Source organism: Oenanthe melanoleuca, chromosome 26 (genome assembly GCF_029582105.1).
Source record: "Oenanthe melanoleuca isolate GR-GAL-2019-014 chromosome 26, OMel1.0, whole genome shotgun sequence".
Lineage (NCBI taxonomy): Eukaryota > Metazoa > Chordata > Aves > Passeriformes > Muscicapidae > Oenanthe > Oenanthe melanoleuca.
In genome coordinates this window covers 2,541,834-2,563,882 of record NC_079359.1, presented here as the reverse complement: position 1 = coordinate 2,563,882, position 22,049 = coordinate 2,541,834, and the positions used below count along the sequence as shown (strand labels likewise).

Sequence of the window (22,049 nt, the reverse complement as noted above, 5' to 3'; positions counted from 1 at the left end):
TCCAACACCCACCTGAGGGTTCCAAAACCCACCCGAGGGACTCAAACACCCACCCGAGAGTCCAACACCCACCCGAGGGGTTCCACACACCATCCCAAAGGACCCAAACGCCCCCCCAGGGGGGTTCAAACACCCACCCGCGGGGTTCCAAACACCACCCCAAAGGCTCAAACACCTACACGAGGGACTCAAACACCCACCTGAGGGTCCAACACCCACCTGAGGGTCCAACACCCACCTGGAGGGTCCAACACCCACCCGAGGGTCCAACACCCACCCGAGGGACTCAAACACCCACTTGAGGGGTCCAACACCCACCCGAGAGTCCAACACCCACCCAAGGGGCTCCACACACCATCCCAAAGGGCTCCAACACCCCCCCAGGGGGGTTCAAACACCCACGCAGAGCTCCAACACCCACGGGGGTCCCAGCACAGCTCAGCCCCGCTGCTCCCCCCGCAGTTTTCCCCAGCCCAGCGCGGGGAGCGCAGCGGCGGCTGTGAAATCCCAAAAGCGGGGCCGGCCCCGGAGCCACCTCCGCCTGCCCCGCGCCTCTCCCCGCTCCCGGCGCCGCTCCAGCCTCCGGCAGAAGCTCCCGGAGCGCTGCGGGCGCGGGTTTGGCCGCGTGTTTGCGCTCCCAACCTCCGGCTTTTTTTTTTTTTTTTTTTTTTTTTTTTTTTTTTTTTTTTTTTTTCGTTTCGTTTCGTTTTGCTTCATTCGATTTTTCGTCTTTTATTTTTGGAAGGAATTGAGAAAAAAAAAAAAAAAAGCCCCGAAGCCCAACCCCATCGCCGGGGCCCGGGGGATGCGGGGCGGGCGCGGGGGCGGGCGCGGAGCCCGGCGGGGCCCCAGGTGAGCGGGACGGGACGGGTCCCGCACCGAGCCCGCAGCTCCCGCGCCCCCCGAGCCCCCCGAGCCCCCCGAGCCCCCCGCACCCATGTCCCGGCCCGGCAGCCCCCGGCCGAGCCCCCCGGAGCAGCCCCGAGCAGAGCCGGTGCCGCCGCCAGGTACGGGGGGACACGGGGGGGACACGGAGGGGACAAAGGGGAGCGGGGTGGGACACGGGGGGACACGGGGGGACACGGGGGGACACGGCGGGACACGGGGGGGACGCGGCTGGAGGGGGGTGAGTGTGTGTGTGTGCACGAGTAGGGGCTGCTGTGCGCTCACCGGGAAAGTTTTGGGATCCTGGGGAAGGTTTTGGGAATCCAGGGAAGGTTTTGGGATCATGGGGAACCTTTTGGGATCTCAGGGAACGCTGTGGGATCCCAAGGAAGGTTTTGGGATCATGGGGAAGGCTGTGAGATCGCAGGGAAGATTTTGGGATCCCAGGGAAGGCTGTGGGATCCCGAGGAAAGTTTTGGGATCATGGAGAAGGTTTTGGGATTCCAGGGAAGGCTTTGGGATCCCGGAGAAGGTTTTAGGATCCTGGGGAAAGTTTTGGGATCCCGGGGAAAGTTTTAGGATCCTGGAGAAGTCCGCGGGATCCCGGGGACGGTTTTAGGATCCCGGGGAAGGTTTTAGGATCATGGGAAAGGTTTTGTGATCCCGGGGAAGGTTTTGGGAATCCAGGGACGGCTGTAGGATCCTGGGGAAAGTTTTGGGATCCCAGGGAAGGCTGTGGCATCACGGGGAAGGTTTTAGGATCCCGGGGGAGGGTTTGGGACCCCAGGGAAAGTTTTGGGATCCCGGGGAAGGGTTTGGGATCCCGGGGAAGGGTTTGGGATCATGAGGACGGTTTTAGGATCCCGGGGAAGGTTTTAGGATCATGGGAAAGGTTTTGTGATCCCGGGGAAGGTTTTGGGATCCCGGCAGGGTGTGTGCACGAGCGGGGGGTGTGTGCAGAGCTCCGGGCACCGAGGGATGAATAAATCGATGTATTCAACGCGTTGCTGGGGGATGGGCTCCAACTTTGGGGGGGTCGGGGATCGTTGCTGGGCTCGGAACGGGGGAGGGGGAGATGAGAGCACGGCTGGGGGTGGGGAGGGGGTGGGGAGGGGGTGTGAGCAGGTTTGGGGGGGAGAAAATGTACGGCTGAGTGTTCGTGCGGGGCTGTGAACAACATCTGGGGTGTGTGAACATCTGGGTGTGTGTGATTGTGAATATCCGAGTGTGTGTTTGTGCAGGGCTGTGAACATCTGGGTGTGTGTGAACATCTCTGTGTGTGTGATTGTGAATATCCGAGTGTGTGTTTGTGCAGGGCTGTGAACATCTGGGTGTGTGTGAACATCTGGGGTGTGTGAACATCTGGGTGTGTGTGTGATTGTGAATATCCGAGTGTGTGTTTGTGCAGGGCTGTGAACAACATCTGGGGTGTGTGTGAACATCTGTGTGTGTGTGATTGTGAATATCCGAGTGTGTGTTTGTGCAGGGCTGTGAACAACATCTGGGGTGTGTGAACATCTGTGTGTGTGTGTGATTGTGAATATCTGAGCGTGTTTGTGCAGGGCTGTGAACATCTGGGTGTGTGTGAACATCTCTGTGTGTGTGATTGTGAATATCTGAGTGTGTGTTAGTACAGGGCTGTGAACATCTGGGTGTGTGTGAACATCTGGGTGTGTGTGTGATTGTGAATATCTGAGTGTGTTTGTGCAGGGCTGTGAACATCTGGGTGTGTGTGAACATCTGGGCCTGTGTTTGGCTGTGATTGTGAACATCTGAGTGTGTGTTAGTGCAGGATTGTAAACTCTGAGCATGTGTTGGTGCCCCTGGCAGAGTTTGTGTAGAGTTATGAACTCTGAGTGTGTGTTTGTGCAGGATTTTGAACATCTGAGTGTGTGTTAGTGCAGGATTGCAAACTCTGAGCATGTGTTGGTGCCCCTGGCAGAGTTTGTGTGTGACTGTGAATATCTGAGTGTGTGTTGGTGCTCCTGTCAGTATTTGAGTATGTTTGGGTGTTTGTGCAGGGCTGTGAACATCTGGGTGTGTGTTTTATGCAGAGTTGTGAACATCTGAGAGTGTCTTGGTGCCCCTGGCAGAGTTTGGGTGTGTTTGTGCAGAGTTGTGAACTCTGAGTGTGTGTTTGGGTGTGTTTGTGAACATCTGAGTGTGTGTTGGTGCCCCAGCAGTGTTTGAGTGTGTTTGTGAATATCTGAGTGTGTGTTTGTGCAGGATTTTGAATATCTGAGTGTGCTGGTGCAGGATTGTGAACTCTGAGCATGTGTTGGTGCCCCTGGCAGAGTTTGGGTGTGATTGTGAATATCTGAGTGTGTGTTCATGCCCCTGTCAGTGTTTGTGTGTGACTGTGAATCTCCAAGCGTGCACTGCTGCCCCAGCAGTGTTTGGTTGTGTGTTCGGGTGTGCTTTTGTGTGATTGTGAATATCTGAGTGTGTGTTCGTGCCCCAGCAGTGTTTGGGTGTGTTTGTGAATATCTGAGTGTGTGCTGGTGCAGGATTGTGAACTCTGAGCATGTGTTGGTGGCCCTGGCAGTGTTTGTGTATGTTTGTGCATAATTTTGAACTCTGAGTGTGTGTGTGACTGTGAATACCCGAGCGTGTGCTGGTGCCCCAGCAGTGTTTGGTTGTGTGTTTGGGTGTGTTTTTGTGTGACTGTGAATCTCCAAGCGTGCTCTGCTGCCCCAGCAGTGTTTCCTGTGCCTGTGTTTGTGTGTGAGCTCAGCAGCTGCCGGCAGCCCGCCGGGATTTCTCATCCCGAACTCTCCAGCAGTTCCTGTCCCGGGGCCAAGCACAGGGAGCAGCCGGGGGTGCGAGTTCAACCCCCGAGGGATGGGGTGAGCTCGGCAGCTCTGGGTGGGTTACAGGGATGGAAAAGTTTGGGGAATCCTCACTTTTTCCACGGGGCAGCGCCGAGCCCCCCGGAGCCCCTCGGGGTCGGTGGCCCCAGTGCTATCCCCGCCAAACTGACATTTAAAAAATTGAATAAACTGAATTAAAAAATTGAAAATGGAATAAATGAGAGCCCCAAATCCTGCAGAGCAGGAGGCCGGAGGCACACACCGCGCTGACACAAAAGGGGCCAAATGCACGGCGGGATCAGCTCCCAAAATCCCCCAAAATCCGCCGGCGGGCACGGCGGCGCTCGGGCCCCGGCACAGCTGGAGCGGCCCCGTGTTGCCTTTGGCCGGGGCTCGGGGCTTTGCAGAATACATCCTCCTGTTCTCTTCCCCCTGCTCTTCCAGCTGGATGCTGCGGGCTCCGCTTCCCTCTGCTCCAAACCCAGCCCCGAGCAGCCCCGGGGCCCAGGCAGCTGCAGGGGGCTGCCTTCCCTGCATTTCCTTCCTTTTCCAGGTGGGAAATGCTGAGCTGGAAACGCAAAGAGATTTTTTTGCGAGGGGTTTGTCCCCAGCCCCTTGTTTGCTCCTGTACCCGCAGCTGGTGGGGGTTTTAAAAAAGCAGCTTTAAAATGCTTTGGGGAAATGGTTCTGGAGCTTTTGCACCTTCCCCTGTTCAGCTCCCAGGGGTGCTGGTGGCCTGAGAGGGAGCACTGGGACCTGGCTGAGGTGCTTGGGGACATCTGGGAGTGCTGAGTTTGGTGTGTCCCTGTTGGGGACCTGCTGTCCCTGCTCCCTGCTCCCTGCTGGAGGGACATCCAGGAGTTCCAAATTTGGTGTTCCCTTGTTTAAGGGACATCCATGAGTGCCCAGTTTGGTGTTCCCACCTTGGAGGGGCACCCATGAGTGCCCAGTTCAGTATTCCCATGTTTAAGGGACACCCATGAGTGCCCAGTTTGGTGTTCCCATGTTTGAGGGACATTGATCAGTGCCCAGTTCAGTGTTTCCATATTTGAAGGACATCCATCCATGAATTCCCAGTTTGGTGTTCCCATCTTGGAGAGACATTGATCAGTGCCCAGTTTGGTGTTTCCATGTTTGAGGAACACCCATGAATTCCCAGTTTGGTGTTTCCATGTTTGAGAGACATTGATCAGTGCCCAGTTTGGTGTGTCCCTGTTTGGGGACCTGCTGTCCCTGTTCCCTGTTGGAGGGACACCCACCAGTGCCCAGTTCTGTGTTTCCATGTTTAAGGGACATCCATGAGTGCCCAGTTCAGTTTTCCCATCTTGAGGGGCATCTGTGAGTGCCCAGTTTGGTGTGTCCCTGCTGGGGACCTGTTGTCCCAGTTCCCATCTTGGATGGGCACCCCTGAGTGCCCAGTTCCATGTTCCCATTGGACATCTGAGTGTCCAATTCCATGTTCCCATATTTAAGGGACATCCATGAGTGCCCAGCTTGGTGTTCCCACCTTGGAGGGACATCTATGAGTGCCCAGTTTGGTCTGTTCCTGTTGGGGACCTGCTGTCCCTGTTCCCATCTTGGAGGGGCACCCCTGAGTGCCCAGTTTGGTGTTCCCATGTTTGAGGGATATCCCTGAGGTCCAAATTTTGTATTCTCATCTTGGAGGGACATCCATTAGTGCCCAGTTTGGTGTTTCCATGTTTAAGGGGTATCTGTGAGTGCCCAGTTCAGTTTTCCCATCTTAGAGAGGAATCTGGGAGTGCCCAGTTTGGTGTGTCCATTTTGGGGACCTGCTGTCCCTGTTCCCTGTTGGAGGGGCACCCCTGAGTGCCCAGTTTGATGTCCCCATATTTAAGGGACATCCAGCAGTGCCCAGTTTGGTGTTCTCATGTTAGGGAGGCATTGATCAGTGCCCAGTTCAGTGTTTCCACATTCGAGGGGCATCTGTGAGTGCCCAGTTTGGTGCTCCCGTATTTGAGGGATTTCCATGAGTTCCCAGTTTGGTATTTCCATCTTGGAGGGGCATCCAGCAGTGCCCAGTTTGGTGTTCCCAGGTTAGAGCTGACCAGTTCAGTGTTTCCATGTTTGAAGGACATCATCCATGAATTCCCAGTTTGGTGTTTCCATGTTTGAGGGACGTCCATCAGTGCCCAGTTTGGGCACCTCCTCTTGTCCCTGTTCCCATGTTTAAGGACATCCATGAGTGCCCAGTTTGGTGTTTCCATGTTTGAGGGACATCCATCAATGCCCAGTTTGAAATGTCCCTGCTGTCCCCATTCCCTGTTGGAGGGACACCCATTGGTTCCCAGTTCAATTTTCCCAACTTGCAGGGACATCCATCAGTGCCCAGTTTGGTGTTCCCAGATTAGAGCTGATCAGTGCTCAGTTCAGTGTTTCCATGTTTGAGGGACACCCATGGATTCCCAGTTTGGTGTTCCCATCATGGAGGGGCATTGATCAGTGCCCAGTTTGGTGTTTCCATGTCTGAGGGACATTGATCAGTGCCCAGTTTGGTGTTCCCATGTTTGAGGGACATTGATCAATGCCCAGTTTGGTGTTTCCATCTTGGAGGGGCATCCAGCAGTGCCCAGTTTGGTGTTCCCAGGTTAGAGCTGACCAGTTCAGTGTTTCCATGTTTGAAGGACATCATCCATGAATTCCCAGTTTGGTGTTCCCATCATGGAGGGACACTGACCAATGCCCAGTTTGGTGTTTCCATGTTTGAGGAACACCCATGAATTCCCAGTTTGGTGTTTCCATGTTTGAGGGACATTGATCAGTGCCCAGTTTGAAATGTCCCTGCTGTCCCTGTTCCCTGTTGGAGGGACACCCATGAGTTCCCAGTTTGGTGTTCCCATCAGTGCCCACTCCTATTTTCCCACACTGAAGAGACCTCCCCTCCATCCCAAACCATCCCAAACCATCCCTACCCCCCCTCCTCTTCCTCAGCCCCCCCAGAGTGGCACCCACGGTGTGAACAGAGCAGAGCTGCACCAAATCTTCCTCCCTCATCCTCCTCTGCAGCGTGGGGAGGACCAGGGGCTCTCCCAATCCCACCCCAAATCCTCTCTGCCACCTCTCTGGGCGATTTTGGGGAGGGATGAGCAGCCAGGCCCCTCCCTGAGCGTCCCTGGGACATTTGGGTGCAGATCTTGGGTCACACACTGAGCTGGGAATTCTCTCTCCATCCCCTTCCCCACTTCCACAGACCAGACTGACTCGTTGGGATGGGAACAATCCGGGAATTTGAGGTGCCAGGGGGGGTTTGGGGCTCGTTGGGATGGGAACAATCCGGGAATTTGAGGTGCCAGGGGGGGTTTGGGGCTCGTTGGGATGGGAACAATCCGGGAATTTGGGGTGCCAGGGGGGTTTGGGGCTCGTTGGGATGGGAACAATCCGGGAATTTGAGGTGCCAGGGGGGGTTTGGGGCTCGTTGGGATGGGAACAATCCGGGAATTTGAGGTGCTGGGGGGGGTTGGCCCAGCTCAGGGGGGGTTTGCTGCTGTTTCAGGGAGTTTTTTTTTTCCTGGAGTTTTGTTCCCTGGTGCCACCACAGCTCCTCCCACCCAGCACAAGCTCCTGAAATAGCCACAGGTATTTGCAGAGGGAACAACCCTCTGCCTGCCCTGGCAATTCTTTTTCAGAGGAATTAGCAGAAAACAGGAGGAGAAAAACAAGAGTTTTTTTCTCTCACTGAGAGGATTTTTCCTCCTCCCATCCCTCTTCTTCCTCCAAGTGAAGATGATGAAGATGAAATCCATCTCAAAACCTCCCTGGGGTTGGCTCTGCCCTTTCCCACCTCCCTTTTCCCTTCCCAGCAGGACATTTCCCACCCTCTACCACTTTTTTTATCTTCTTTTTCTTCTTTGACTTTTTTATTTTCTTTTTCTTCTTTGACTTTTTTAATTTTCTTTTTCTTCTTTGCCAGGGTTGGGATTAATATACAAGAGAGAATTTTTGGTTTTGCTTTAGATGTTTATTAATTTTTATTTTTGTTACAGCATTTTAGTTAAAAAGCAAAAAAAATGGAGTCGTGTTTTTCTTTTTATATTATTTTTCGGGCTAAATGTTTCAACTGAGAAATGTTGCTTCAATTATTTTTGCTTTTAATTTAATAACTGATTACTTGTGATTTGCAGTGCTGAATTTTTATTTAATCATATGAAATTACTTAGGCTCATGAAGAAGAAGGTGAAAAAAACAAAACTTTTGCTTTAAAATTTTTATTTTGCTTTAAATATATTTCTATATTTTAAAACCTTAAATTCTAAATTTTGACACGCAGCACAGAAAGTTCAATACTCCCAAAATCCAAGATTTTAACACCCCTCAGTCCTTGCCTGTGTCCCAGTTTGGCAGCTCCGAGTTTGGGACACACATTTTTCCTTAATTCTTTCTGCCTGTTCTCAAGGATTTTGCCTCGAGGTGTAAGAGGAGGAGGAGGAAAAATCTGTTTTATGCTCAGCTCCAAACACGAAACATTCAAACCCAAAATATCCCCTGGGGGCTGGGAATTCTCACTCAGGAATTCTTTACTGGGACTGTCCTGCTCTGGGATAGGGGTAAGAACAAAGAAAAAACCCCACCAAAAATCAAAATAAACCGATTTTTTCTTGTCTCAGCACAGATTTAAATGCAAAATTGCAAAGTGCAAAGAACCCCTCCCAGAAAAAAAAAAAAAAAAAAAAAAACCTGAAAGAAACAAAATTGTATTTTTTTTTTTTTTTTTTACCCCACAGCAAGATTTTTCTGCAGCATTTCTGTTTTTCTTTCCGAGTTTTTCTTGTCAGCTCCTGAAAACGCTTGGCTTATGAAGGGAAAGAAAAGAAAACCAAGGAAAAAAAAAATTAAAAAAAGGAGAATTCTGACTTTTTTCAAAGTTTTTGGGTTTGAACAAAACAAAGGCAGGCCCTGGGGCTGTGTTGCCCCTGATTGAATTTCCTTGGAAAGCGCTGCTGGGTCTGCAGAAACCCAAACCCTCCTCGGGGGATTTGCTGGAATTTTCCGGAATTTTCCATGCCTGTGGGATGGGCACCAGCACCCCCAGCACGGCCCCAAAATCCCTTCCCACCTCCCAAAATTTGGGATTTGGGATTGAGAGAGAAGCCCCGACCTACACAGAGTGTGAGCAGCACACTGAGAATTTTGTGCTGTTTCCACTGGAGTTTGTTTGGGAAAATCCCATTTTTCTGCCTCAGTTTCCCTTGAATTCAGGCAGATTTTTTTTTTTATTATTTTTTTTTTTTTTTTTTTTTTTTTAGGAAAATCCCTGGAGCTCAGGGAAGGTGGATTCAATCTGGGATGAAAGGAGCTGGAGAAATTCAAATTATTCTCCTGGTTAATAACAGCTCCCAGTGATCTGCTCCTCAATTAACTTTTTTTTTTTTTAAGGATTTAGGTGGGAAAGACACAAATTTTCCCTGGCAGGACCTGTGCTGGTTTAACCCCCAAGGTTACCCAATTACCAGCCTGGCTTGGGCTTTAATTACTCCCTCCATAATTTTCTCCCAGCTCTGTAATTCCCAGAATCTCCTTGGATCTGATATCCCAGCCTCCAGGGATAATTGCTTTTCCTTAAGGACACTCAGGATTTCCCCCTGTGTCCTTCCTCCCCTCATTTCCCAGATTTTCCATCTTTTGGGGAGTTTTTCTGGGTTTTTTCCCTCTTGTTGTCCCATTGTTTTCCCCCATTCTCCATCCCCACAGCATTTTTGGGATTTTTGATGTTGGTTTTGGGATGAGTCCTGGTGCTGGGAGATGAGGAAAGGAACCAGCTTTGTGTCCTGAGAAGTTTTGTTGTCCCTGTTTTCCAGTCCAGGTTTAAAAATCCCTTTCCCCACATTGAAATGGTGCCTCAACACCCACAAAAAATATAAATATATTTACATTAAACCCATTTTTGCTGCTTAAGGAATAATTCCTCCCAAACTGCTGCAATGCCAGGGGTGCTTCTTGCAGGGAATTTATGTTTTCTCTTCCCTGAAACCCCTTGTAGGAGCAATTCCTGCATGAATTTGGTTTGGCAGGAGCTGGTGGGAGGGATGGGATTTGTGGGGTTTTGTCACCAAGGTCAAACCCCAGCAGGGATGGACTGGATGGACGCTGCTCCTGGCCTGTCTGGCCCCAAAATTCCTCCCTCCCTTCCCACCCAAATTCTATAAATAACAAATAACAACAGCTCCCAGCCTGCTCAGCTATTTGGGGTTTTTGTGGGTTTTCTTTTTGCTTTGTTTTGCTTTTTGTGCATTTAGGAAGTCACTTCTCATAGAAACCACTTTTTTATTTTATTTTTTATTTTTTTTTACTGGATTCCTCACTGTCCCAGAATTGTTTATCCAAAGCTTTGCCCAGGTGAGCAGAGAACCCAAAGGTTTTCCAGGTGGGAAGCAAAACTGGATGTGTCCTGGCCATGCTTTGGGCATCTCCCCTTCCCTTCCCACCCTTCTTTCCCTTTCCCTGCCTGTCCCAGAATCCAAGGCAGCCTTGGTGCACTCATTTCAGACTGACTGGAAATAAACCATTGGGATTTTTCAAACTTTCAAACCAGGATTTTGCTTCCCTCTGCTCCCACCTGGCTCAGGGAATGGGAAGGATTTGCTCCAGTGTTGTCTCTTCTGCACTGGAGACCTGGAATAGCCCTGAAATAGGCCTGGAATATCCTTGGAGTAGCCCTGGAATATCAATGGAATATTCCTGGAATATTTCTGGAATATCAATGGAATATTTTTGGAATATTTCTGGAATATCCCTGGAATATCTCTGGAGTAGCCCTGGAATAGCCCTGGAATATCTCAGGAATATCCCTAGAATATCTCTGGAATATCTCTAGAACATTCCTGGAATATCCCAGGAATATCTCAGGAATATCCCTGGAATATCTCAGGAATATCCCTGGAATATCTCAGGAATATCCCTGGAATATCTCTGGAATATCCCTGGAATATCTCAGGAATATCTCAGGAATATCTCTGGAATATCTCTGGAATATCCCTGGAATATCTCTGGAATATCCCTAGAATATCTCAGGAATATCTCAGGAATATCTCTGGAATATCCCTGGAATATCCCTGGAATATCTCAGGAATATCCCTAGAATATCTCAGGAATATTCCTAGAATATCTCAGGAATATCCCTGGAATATCTCAGGAATATCCCTGGAATATCTCTGGAATATCCCAGGAATATCCCTGGAATATCTCTGGAGTATCCCTGGAATATCTCAGGAATATCCCTGGAATATCTCTGGAATATCCCTGGAATATCTCAGGAATATCTCAGGAATATCTCTGGAATATCTCTGGAATATCCCTGGAATATCTCTGGAATATCCCTGGAATATCTCAGGAATATCCCTAGAGTATCTCTGGAATATCCCTGGAATATCTCAGGAATATCCCTGGAATATCTCTGGAATATTTCTGGAATATCTCTGGAATATCCCTGGAATATCTCTGGAATATCTCTGGAATATCCCTGGAATATCCCTGGAATATCTCTGGAATATTTCTGGAATATCTCAGGAATATCCCTGGAATATCTCTGGAATATCCCTGGAATATCTCTGGAGTATCCATGGAATATCCCTGGAATATCTCAGGAATATCTCAGGAATATCCCTAGAATATCTCAGGAATATCCCTGGAATATCTCTGGAATATCCCTGGAATATCTCTGGAATATCCCTGGAATATTTCTGGAATATCTCAGGAATATCTCAGGAATATCCCTGGAATATCTCTGGAATATCTCAGGAATATCCCTGGAATATCTCAGGAATATCCCTGGAATATCTCTGGAATATCTCTGGAATATCCCTGGAATATCTCTGGAATATCCCTGGAATATTTCTGGAATATCCCTGGAATATCTCTGGAGTATCCCTGGAATATCCCTGGAATATCTCAGGAATATCCCTGGAATATCTCTGGAATATCCCTGGAATATCTCTGGAATATCCCTGCAATAACCCAGGCAGGCACTTGGTTGGCTCAGGAGAACCAGGAGAGATCTCAGGCTCGTTTCATCTGCCTGAAAAAGGGATTCGAGAGCTCCCAGCCCGAGCAGAGCCGCGGTGCTGCTGGATGTGCCCATCCCTCTCCTGCCACCAGATTCCATCCCCCAGATCCAGAGGAGCCCGGGAGGGAGAGGGACAGAGAGATGAGACCGGGATCTGTGGGGATCATCAGCCCCAGATCCAGAGGAGCCCGGGAGGGAGAGGGACAGAGAGATGAGACCGGGATCTGTGGGGATCATCAGCCCCAGATCCAGAGGAGCCCGGGAGGGAGAGGGACAGAGAGATGAGACCGGGATCTGTGGGGATCATCAGCCCCAGCCCGGGAGAGCTGAGCAGGGGCCGTGGGGTGCCCTGGCTGGGTCTGGGGGAAGGGAACCCGCAGGATTTTGGGAGCTGTGGCTCCTGTCTGTGCTCCTGCCTGTTGTTTGTGCAGCTCTTTGGGAACGCTGAGCTCAGCTCATCAGGAATTCCACGTGCTTCCCACCCCCAGCACTGATCAGGGGTGGCCCCAGGAGCTCCTGCGTTCCCAGAGGAATTTTTCGGGATCCATAAAACCTTCCAGCTTCTTTGCATCTTTCCTCTCTCCTCTCCTATTTTCCTACCCCTGATGGACTTTGGAGCTCCCTGATCCATCCATGACAGATGGATTTGGACTCTGGGATTGGGGAGAATAATCAGAAAACCTGCTCCATGTGCATGTGCTGGGCTTGGCAGAAGAAAGTAACTCCACATCTATCACTTTCCTGATCTCTGGTTCCTCAGGGCAGTGCTGTGCTTTGTTGAAGCAGAAATAATTATTTTTGAATGCCTTGTTACCTTTGTTCCCAAAATCCAGAATTCTGAGCTGCCCTCTGGCACCTCCACATCTCCCTTGTGCTGCTCCTTGGGGAGCAGAGCCTTGCACTCACCCCAGGCTCTGAGGAGGATTTGCCCTGGCCAGGAAGGGTCTGGGGGTGCAGGAGTTCTGGGGAAAAGTGAGAAATGTCCCATCCCAAGAGCTGGCTCACCTCTGGGAGAGAGGATCCGGGGGGGCTCAGCTTGGCAGGGCACCCCTGGAGCAGGGCTGGGGGGTTTCAGGGAGCTGGGAGCTGTGGGATGAGCCTGTGCCAGTGATGGAAGGGGCTGTTCACCTTTCCTGTGCCAGCAGAGCTGCTGCCTCTTCCTGGGGCTTTTGGGAGCTGCTGCTGGAGCGTTTCCTGGGGCATTCCCTCTGCACTTCCCTGGATATTGCCTCTGCATTTCCCTGGACATTTCTTCTGCATTTCCCTGGACATTCCCTGGACATTTCCTTGGACATTCCCTCTGCATTTCCCTGGACATTCCTTCTGCATTTCCCTGGATATTGCCTCTGCATTTCCCAGAACATTCCCTCTGCACTTCCCTGATCATTCCCTCTGCATTTCCCTGGACATTCCTTCTGCATTTCTCAGAATATTCCCTGTGCATTTCCCAGAACATTCCCTCTGCACTGCCCTGATCATTCCCTCTTCCTTTCCCTGGAAATTCCCTGGACATTCCCTCATCATTCCCTTTGCCTTTCCCTGTGCATTCCCTCTGCATTTCCCAGAACATTCCCTGGACATTTCCGTGAGCATTCCCTCTGCATTTCCTTCCCTGGGGTGGAGCTGTGACCCCCCAGGGCAGCCAGAGCCTTTCCCACCCCATTCCAGGTGGATCTGGGGGTCAGCACCATCCCCACGTTCCCCACGAGGCAGGGAAGGACCAGCTCCCCCCAAACTTCATTCCTCTCTATTTCTGTCCCTCTCCTGGCCAGCTTGTTCCCGGGGGAGTTAATTTAATTACCACCTTCCTTTCTGCGTGGCTGTGGTTGTGTGTGAGCCCTTGGGCAGGGTAATTACAGGTGTGAAGTGGGCACTGCAGGGACGGGCTGGGCTCCATCCCAGTCGCGACAGGGACGGGCTGGGCTCAATCCCAGTCGCGACAGAGACGGGCTGGGCTCCATCCCAGTCAGAGCAGCTCCCTGGATGTCCCAGCCAGGTCCCACAGAGCTCCAGCCCGTCCTTGTCCCCAGGAATGGGCACAGAGGGACCGAGGGATGCTCTGGAGGCAGCACAGAGGGACAGGGACAGGGACTGGGACAGGGACTGGGACAGGGACTGGGACAGGGACAGGGACAGGGACTGGGACAGGGATCTGCTGTGCCAGCCCTTCTCCTGCTGCTGCACCTGATTTTCCAGCTCCTTTTCCCAAGCACTGACCTGCAGGAAGGGGATCTGGGGGTGTTGTGGCTCTTCTGGGGTGTTTGAAGCCCTGAACACACTCTGGGATCTCACAGCAGGAACCAGAGCTCTGATTCCTTCCCAGGGACACCTCTGGCTCCACTCAGAGCTCCTCACCCCTCAGCATTTCACGTCTGGCTCTGCATCAGGGCTGGCTTGGGCCATTCCAGGTTGGGACATGACAGAGGCTGTGGATTCAGCGGTGTGTGGATTGTTATTCACCCCCACACCTCTACACCCACGAGGAGATGACAGCCTGCTCTCCTCACCTCTCCGTTTTGCCCCGGGCTCTCCACGGGAATGGCTTTTCTCTGTCTGGGGCCCACGTGCTCACGCTGCACCGGGATTTGGAGCCAAAGCTCTTGTGCAAAATTCAGCTGGAGCTGCTGGATTTCCCTTGGTTGTGCCTAAAATCGCCTCACTGTGAGCAGGGCTCTCTGCTGGGATGAGTTTCCCTCCCTGTCTGAGGAGCTGCAGCAGCCTGGGGAGGGCACAGAGGGGAAACTGAGGCACGCTGAGACTTTGGGGGTGTTGTGGATCACCCCAGACCGGCTGCAGCCCCTCTGCAGCATTTCCAGGCTCCTGCTGATCCCGGGGTGCAGCTGGAAACCCCCAACCTCCTTGATTATACTCCTTTTAATTATCCCTAATTGCCCTCCTTGCTCCTCGGCTCTGGTGTGTGGGATCCTGGTTTTCTCGAGGGTAATGAAGTGTCCCAGGTCCCTTTCCCAGCTCCCCTCCCCTCCCTGGCAGGACTCCTGTTGCAGCCAGGCCAATTACGGCTCTGCTCTCCCTCCCTCTGCCCAGCCTGTAATTTAGTTTTATATAAAGTGCTCTCCAGCCCCTGTTGTGCAAGACATTGCTGTTCTGGGGGATGGGCAGAGGGAGGGGCTGGGGGAGTGTGGCACCACACCGGGCCCCCCTGGGCACCCCAAATTCCTTATGGGATGGAGCAGGGACTCCACATTCCCTAGTGGGATGGAGCAGGGACCCCACATTCCCTGTGGGATGGAGCACGGATCCCACATTCCCTGTGGGATGGAGCACGGATCCCACATTCCCTATGGGATGGAGCAGGCACCCCACATTCCTTATAGGATGGAGCAGGCACCCCACATTCCCATGGGATGGAGCAGGGACCCCACATTCCCCGTGGGATGCAGCAGGCACCCCACATTCCTTATAGGATGGAGCAGGCACCCCACATTCGCTATGGGATGGAGCAGGCACCCCACATTCCCCATGGGATGGAGCAGGCACCCCACATTCCCCGTGGGATGCAGCAGGCACCCCACATTCCTTATAGGATGGAGCAGGCACCCCACATTCCCCATGGGATGGAGCAGGCACCCCACATTCCCTATGGGATGGAGCACGGATCCCACATTCGCTATGGGATGGAGCAGGGACCCCACATTCCCTGTGGGATGGAGAGGGAAGGTGGCAGCCAGCTCCCGCTGGGAAGACAGTGGCCCTTTCATGGGAAGGGGGATGAAAAACCCAGCTTGAGCTGCTGAGTGTAACCAGATCCCTTGGCTTTTTGGAGAAGGAATGTGAGAGCTCGGAGGGTTTTTGGGATGGAGCTGCAGCGGGGTGAGCAGCTGCGGAGTGATGCAGCCCGAATCCCCCGCGGTGCCCAGTGTACCCCAGGGATGAGCTCGGGAATCACCTCGGGAATCACCTCGGGAATCAGAGCCCTGGCCGCAGCCCGGGGCGGTGTCTGGGGGTCTGGGTGAGTCGGGGGGCTCGGCTCTAACCCCGTTTCTCTTGCAGAGGTGGCTGAGCCCTCGCTGCCTCCCCCGAGGCAGATCCCAGCGCTGCCACTCGCCCGCCCCGCGGTGCCCAAGAAGGAGAAACCCCTGGAAGATGAGAAATCCCCAGCGGCGCTGACCAAAGCCCCCCGGGCCGAGCTCTGCGGCGCTCCCGAAGCTGTGACATGTGAGTGTCCCCTCGGTGGCACCGCCGGGACCCGAGCCCTGGGCTGCTGCCACCTCAGCAAAAAGCCGGGCAGAGGTGGGAACCGGCTCCTCCTCGCTTTGTTCCTCCCCACATCAAAGCTGGAAGCGAGCCTGAGTCACCTGGAGAGGCGAAAGTGAAGGGCGGCGGCATCCAGGGCGGCTCCCGCTGCGCTCGGAGGGGGAGCGGGGGCAGCTGGAGCTGCCTTGGGAAGGGTTGGGGTCCTCTGGGGTGAGGGATGAGCCCGCCCGGGATAGGAGCTCCCCCAAAATCCCAGGGGGCGACTGGAGACCCACAAAGGACGTTTTTGTAGGCACAGCCCGGGGATGGCCCAGTGGGCACAGCAGTGGGGTATTTCCGTGGCACAGCCCTGGAGTATTTCTGTGGCACAGCTCTGGGGTATTTCTGTGGCACAGCCCCAGGATGTCCCCATGGCACAGCCCTGGAATGTCCCCATGGCACAGCCCTGGGGTATTTCTGTGGCACAGCTCTGGAGTATTTCTGTGGCACAGCTCTGGGGTATTTCTGTGGCACAGCCCCACCATGTCTCCATGGCACAGAACTGGGATATTTCCATGGCACAGCTCCAGGATGTCCCCATGGCACAGCTCTGGGGTATTTCTGTGGCACAGCCCCAGGATATCCCTGTGGCACAGCCCGGGGTATTTCAGTGGCACAGTCCCAGGATGTCCCCACGGCACAGCTCTGGGGTATTTCTGTGCCACAGTCCTGGGGCATTTCCATGGGCACAGCCCCGGGGTATTTTTGTAGCACAGCTCTGGGATATTTCTGTGGCACAGCCCTGGGTATTTCAGTGGCACAGTTCTGGGGTATTTCTGTGGCACAGTTCTGGGGTATTTCAGTGGCACAGCCCCAGGATATCCCTGTGGCACAGCCCTGGGTATTTCTGTGGCACAGCTCTGGGGTATTTCCATGGCACAGCTCTGGGGTATTTCTGTGGGCACAGCCCCAGGATGTCCCCATGGCACAGCCCTGGGTATTTCAGTCGCACAGGTCTGGGGTATTTCAGTGGCACAGCCCCAGGATATCCCTGTGGCACAGCCCGGGATATTTCCGTGGCACAGCCCCGGGGTAATTCCGTGGCACAGCCCCGCGACAGGAGCTCAGCAGCCGCTTGCAGGAGCGAAAGGAGACTCGTCCCATCCTGCCGGGCCAGCTCCTGCCTTGGCAAGGGTGAGGCTGGTGCCGAGCCTGGCTGAGCCGGGCTGTCCGCACGGAGCGGCTTTTGCTGCAGGCGGTGGCGGGGCCGGGCAGCACCGCCCCAAATGTGTTCCGTGAGAAGGGCCGGGCTGGGCTGGGCCGGGCTGGGCCGGGCTGGGCTGGCACAGGGGTGCCCCAGCTCCGTTCCCCGGTGCAGGGCTGCGAGAGCAGAGCTGGCAGATGTGGGAGGCTCTCCTGGAGCCGTCCCGTCCATCCTCCCCTGGCCGCCAGCCCGCATCCCAGCGATTCTCTCCCAGGCTGCCATTCCCTTTTTGCTTCCCATTCCAAGGGGTGTAAAGTGGATGGAAGCTTCCCAGCGGGATGAGGGGCGGGTGGGAGCGGGGCTGTCCCTCCAGAGAGCGGCCAGGGGAGGGGAGAGGATGGAGAAATGCGGGAGCGCAGGCGGGGAGAGCGCACGTTTCCTGCGGCAGCATCTGGGAGCTGGGCCGGCTGCCCACAGACATTCTGCACGCCTGAGTCACACCGCAGCCTCGGCACGGCCCCTGCCCAGCCCAGCCCGGCCCCCCGGCCGCCCCCACGGGCCCCGGGGCTGCGGGGACTTCGGCATCTTCCTCCTCCTCCTCCTCCTCCTCCTCCTGGGTGAAGGGACCTTCCTCCCTCCTCGCCGCGGAATGAGCAGCGTCACCTCTGGTGTCCCCCACTCCTCACTGCGCTGCTCCTGGGGAGGTCACCTTGGATTTTTTGGGGTTATTCCCCTTTTGGCAGGACCTGGGGACCACATTTATGCTCTCCCGTGGGAATTCCTGTGCCCGTGCAGGCTCAGGAGGGACCGGGCAGAGGGGGCTGTGGGGTGCAGGACATTGGGTGCCAGGATTGGCCCCTCGAGGATCAGCACTGCTGCTCGAGTCCAGTTTTCCAGCGTTTTGGAACATTGGGATTGTGGATTTGGGGTTCTGGGTGTTGAGTTTCAGGTGGGCACAATATTCCAAGCCCTGGCAGTGGCTTGGGGACAGTCCCAGCAGGGTGACCTGGTGATGCTGCCTGAGGGGATCCAGGAACATCACCTCGTTGGAAAACCATCCAGGAGGTTTTTGGTTATTGAAGAGGCAGTTTTCCCCGAAATCCTGCTTTTCCAGGCCCCACTCCTGCCCAGACTCCCACACACTGGGGAGCTGGAGGTGCCTCTTTAGAAGAGCTTTGGCCTCACGTCTTAAAGTCTGTCCTAAAAAAATGGAAGCTATTTTCCCTAACTTTGAGGGGGGGGATTCCTGGCTGCCCTTGGCTGCCCCTCGCCGGAGCCAGAGCGTGATTTTGATTTACAAACAATTTAATCTGAGGAATGCAGCGAAATGGGGAGTGCCAAGTGCATCCTGCTGCAATCCCAGAGAATCCAGCTGCTGTCTGGGGCTGCTGAGCTGCTGCTGGGTCACTCTGGACTTGGCTCCCCGCGGGCTCAGCCCCTTCCTGTCACAGCCCTGGGCTCTGTGGTCACCTCGGTGCCATCCCAGTGCACACACAAGGGTACACAGGAGTGAACCTCGCTCCAGGAGGTTTTTAGGGAGGGGAGACAATTCCTGTTTTGTCCAAGACCTGTTTTCTGTCTCCCCAGCATGCCACCTCTCCTGCTTTCAGCCCACTCTTCCCGCTCTGCTCTGCTTATTTTAAGCTCCCTTCCCAGCGGGTGTCAAAGACCAAGCTCCCAGTTTAACCCAGCCCAGCCTGGTAAAACCAAGCACTGGGACCATCCACTTGCGTCTTTCACCTTCCACCTATTTTATTTCCACCTTCCACCCGCTTTATTTTCACCTTCCATCTGCTCTGTTTTGGTGGATGCAGGGCAGGGGCCGCCTGTGCCCGCCCCACCCGTGTCCCTGCACAGAAAGCAGCTCCTGTTCCCTGGTGCCAAGAGGTGCCTTTGCCCTCGAGCCTCTGCCCTGAATCATCCCTTGTTTACTGCCCTGCGAGAGGAAAAGCAAAGTTTGGCTGAAGCACCACCAGACCAGGGATTTGATTTTATTTGTGGCATGGCTGAGGAGGATGATGGGGGCTGGTTCCCCGTTCCCTGTGCTGGTTCCCAGCCCTGTCCCAGAGCACCACGGGTGGGGACAGGGCAGGAACAAGGGGCTGAGCCCCCCGGTGGCTCTGGCAGGACACGAGAGGCTGGAGGGAGGCACAGACACAGCTCAGAGTTATTTTCCTCCTCCTGCAGAGAAGTTCAGCCAGAGGTTGGGGAGACCTTAAGGAAGTGGCTGCAGGGCTGGGGAGAGGAGCAGGCTGGCTCTGCAGTGCTGCTCTGCCTCTACAGAGGGAGGATGGGCTGTGGGAAGATAAAGATGATTGCCCAGCTGGTTTAAAGATGGCCCATGAGCAGATAATGTGTGCCAGGAGATCAGGGGCTCTGCCCCACCCGGCTGCAGCAGGTGGGGACAGAATCCACATTTCTGGCCGCAGCAACCCAACACAGCTTCCTCTCTCTGGAGCCTTCTCCTCCTTCCCTCCAGCCACCTTCCCACTCCATCTCCATCCTCTTGGACCCTCAGCATCACCCACACCCAGCTGGGGACCAGATTCCGTTTCTCTCCGGGGTCTGGGCACCCATTTCTCCCGGCAGAGAGGGCAGGGGGGTTAACACACTCTGCTCTCCCCCCAGGCCAGCCCCAGGTGCGGCCACCCCCGCAGCCCCCCGGGCCCTGCACCCTGCTGCTGCCCAACGGCGCCGGGCGGGGGCCGGAGCCGGGCGGTGCCCACGGGGAGGCGGGGAACGGGAGCTGCCGAGCGCAGAAACCGCCCCGAAAGCTGCAGCCGCACCACTCCATCCACAGCCAGGGCAGCAAGAAGGGCAAGGGCAGCTCCAAGTCGCCCTCTTCACACATCCCCATTGAGGCGCAGGAAGGTACTGGCTGTGCCCTGGGGGTCTCTGTACAGCCCTTCTCCTCGGGGTCCCCATCCCTTGGGATCTCTTGGGTGGCATCCTCAGGTCCCTCATTCCTTGGGATGTCTTGGGTGGAATCCTCGGGACCCTCATCCCTGGGATCTTTTGGGTGGAATCCTCGGGACTCTCATCCTCTGGGATCTTTTGGGTGGTATCCTTGGGACCCTCATCCCTGGTACCCCTTGGGTGGCATCCTCGGGGTTCTCATCCCTTGGGATCTCTTGGGTGGCATCCTCAGGCCCCTCATCCCTTGGGATCTCTTTGGGCATCTCCTGACCCCCCTGGACCCTCCTGGCAGCCTCTGTGGGGTGGGTGCTGAGCGGGGCCATCTCCTCTCCTCCAAAATTGGTCTCCCTTGAGGGCTGGGTGTTGAGGGACATCCCTGGAGCAGCGGCTGCCTCCCGACCCCTTTTCCCCCTCCCTTCCCTGAATTCCCGAGGGAGGATTCCCACCCTTGTGCTCCCCCAGCTTCCCCCCACCCCGTGTCTCACCCGCGCGTTCCTCCCCAGACTGCTGCGTCCACTGCATCCTCTCCTGCCTCTTCTGCGAGTTCCTGACCCTCTGCAACATCGTGCTGGACTGCGCCACCTGCGGCTCCTGCACCTCCGAGGACTCCTGCATCTGCTGCTGCTGCTGCAACTCGGGCGAGTGCGCGGACTGCGACCTGCCCTGCGACATGGACTGCGGCATCATCGACGCCTGCTGCGAGTCCGCCGACTGCCTGGAGATCTGCATGGAGTGCTGCGGGCTCTGCTTCTCCTCCTGAGGGGCCGCTCTGGGCGGGGGGGCCGCGCTGGGACCCCCAGGCTCCGGCCGGTGCCTTGGAGCTGGCGGAGGAGAGAATCCCCCGCTGGAATTGTCACGAGAGAATCCCCCGCTGGAATTGTCACGAGAGAATCCCTCGCTGGAATTGTCATCCTCGGAGAGGAGCCTGCCCGGGGAGTGAAGCCAGAGGGGCTCTGACTCTGGCAGTGTCCTGTCCTGCTCTACCTCTGCCAGCACAGGGGGACAGAGCCGCCTGCCACCTGAGCCGAGAGCAGGAGTGTCCTGCAGAGCCACCACCCCAGAGCCTGGCGTTGGGGACACTGGGGACAGCCCGTCCTGCAGAGCAACCCTGGATCCTGGCACTGGGGACACTGGGGACAGCCCGTCCTGCAGAGCCACCTCAGAACCTGGTATTGGGGACATTGGGGACAGCCCGTCCTGCAGAGCAATCCCGGATCCTGGCACTGGGGACACTGGGGACAGCCCCATACCGCAGAGCCACCTCAGAACCTGGTCTTGGGGACATTGGGGACAGCCCGTCCTGCAGAGCCACCCCGGCTCCTGGCGTTGGGGACAGCCCGTCCTGCAGAGCCACCTCAGAACCTGGCGTTGGGGACACTGGGGACAGCCCGTCCCGCAGATCCACCCCGGCTCCTGGCACTGAGGTCATTTGGGACAGCCCATCCCGCTGCCACCCCCCAGGACAGCACTCCGGGGAGGTTACAGGGGGTGGCCCAGAGCATCCCCCCTCCGGGGACATCACCAAGGACACCTCCAAGGCTGGGTGACCCCCGGGCGATGCTGGAGCCTCCCCCCGTGCGGGGGGTCGTGTCCTGCCAGCCCCCCTGCCCTCGGTGCTCAGCCAAGTGCAATAAATACCCGGGGAGAAACGTTTCCTGATCTGTCACCGTGTGTCCCCCGTGTGTCCCAGGGTGTCCCTGTGTGTCCCCAGTGTGTCCCTGTGTGTCCCCAGTGTGTTCCTGTGTGTCCCTGTGTGTCTCTCTGTGTCCCCCGTGTGTCCCCCGTGTGTCCCCCGTGTGTCCCCAGTGTGTCCCTGTGTGTCCCCAGTGTGTTCCTGTGTGTCCCCAGTGTGTCTCTCTGTGTCCCAGCGTGGCGGGGCTCGGTGGCTCGGTTGGTGCCAAATGACCCCCGGCAGTTGTTGTCCCCGTGCCACCATCCTGGGGACAGGGGTGGTGGCTGGGTGGGGGTGGCAGACACCCCGCTGAGGGGCTGGGGAGACGGGAAGTGTCACAGTATTTTATAT

At 55.2% G+C, this 22,049-nt stretch overlaps 1 protein-coding gene across 2 annotated transcripts; it reads left to right on the top strand.

Moving 5' to 3' along the window:
- The first annotated feature begins 738 nt into the window (after positions 1-738).
- MDFI (MyoD family inhibitor) lies at positions 739-21,806 on the top strand. Of its 2 annotated transcripts, XR_008842363.1 has the most exons (5): positions 739-1,007; positions 15,724-15,888; positions 19,739-19,981; positions 20,530-21,705; positions 21,738-21,806. XR_008842363.1 is itself a non-coding variant. In XM_056511314.1 (4 exons), exons 1-4 carry the CDS (start codon positions 938-940, stop codon positions 20,784-20,786), a joined length of 735 nt encoding a protein of 244 aa, XP_056367289.1. In that variant the 5' UTR covers positions 739-937; the 3' UTR covers positions 20,787-21,728. The 2 variants fall into 2 exon arrangements, 1 of the variants encoding a protein (XP_056367289.1); XM_056511314.1 differs by lacking the exon at positions 21,738-21,806 and having other exon boundaries at positions 20,530-21,728.
- Positions 21,807-22,049: the final 243 nt, after the last annotated feature.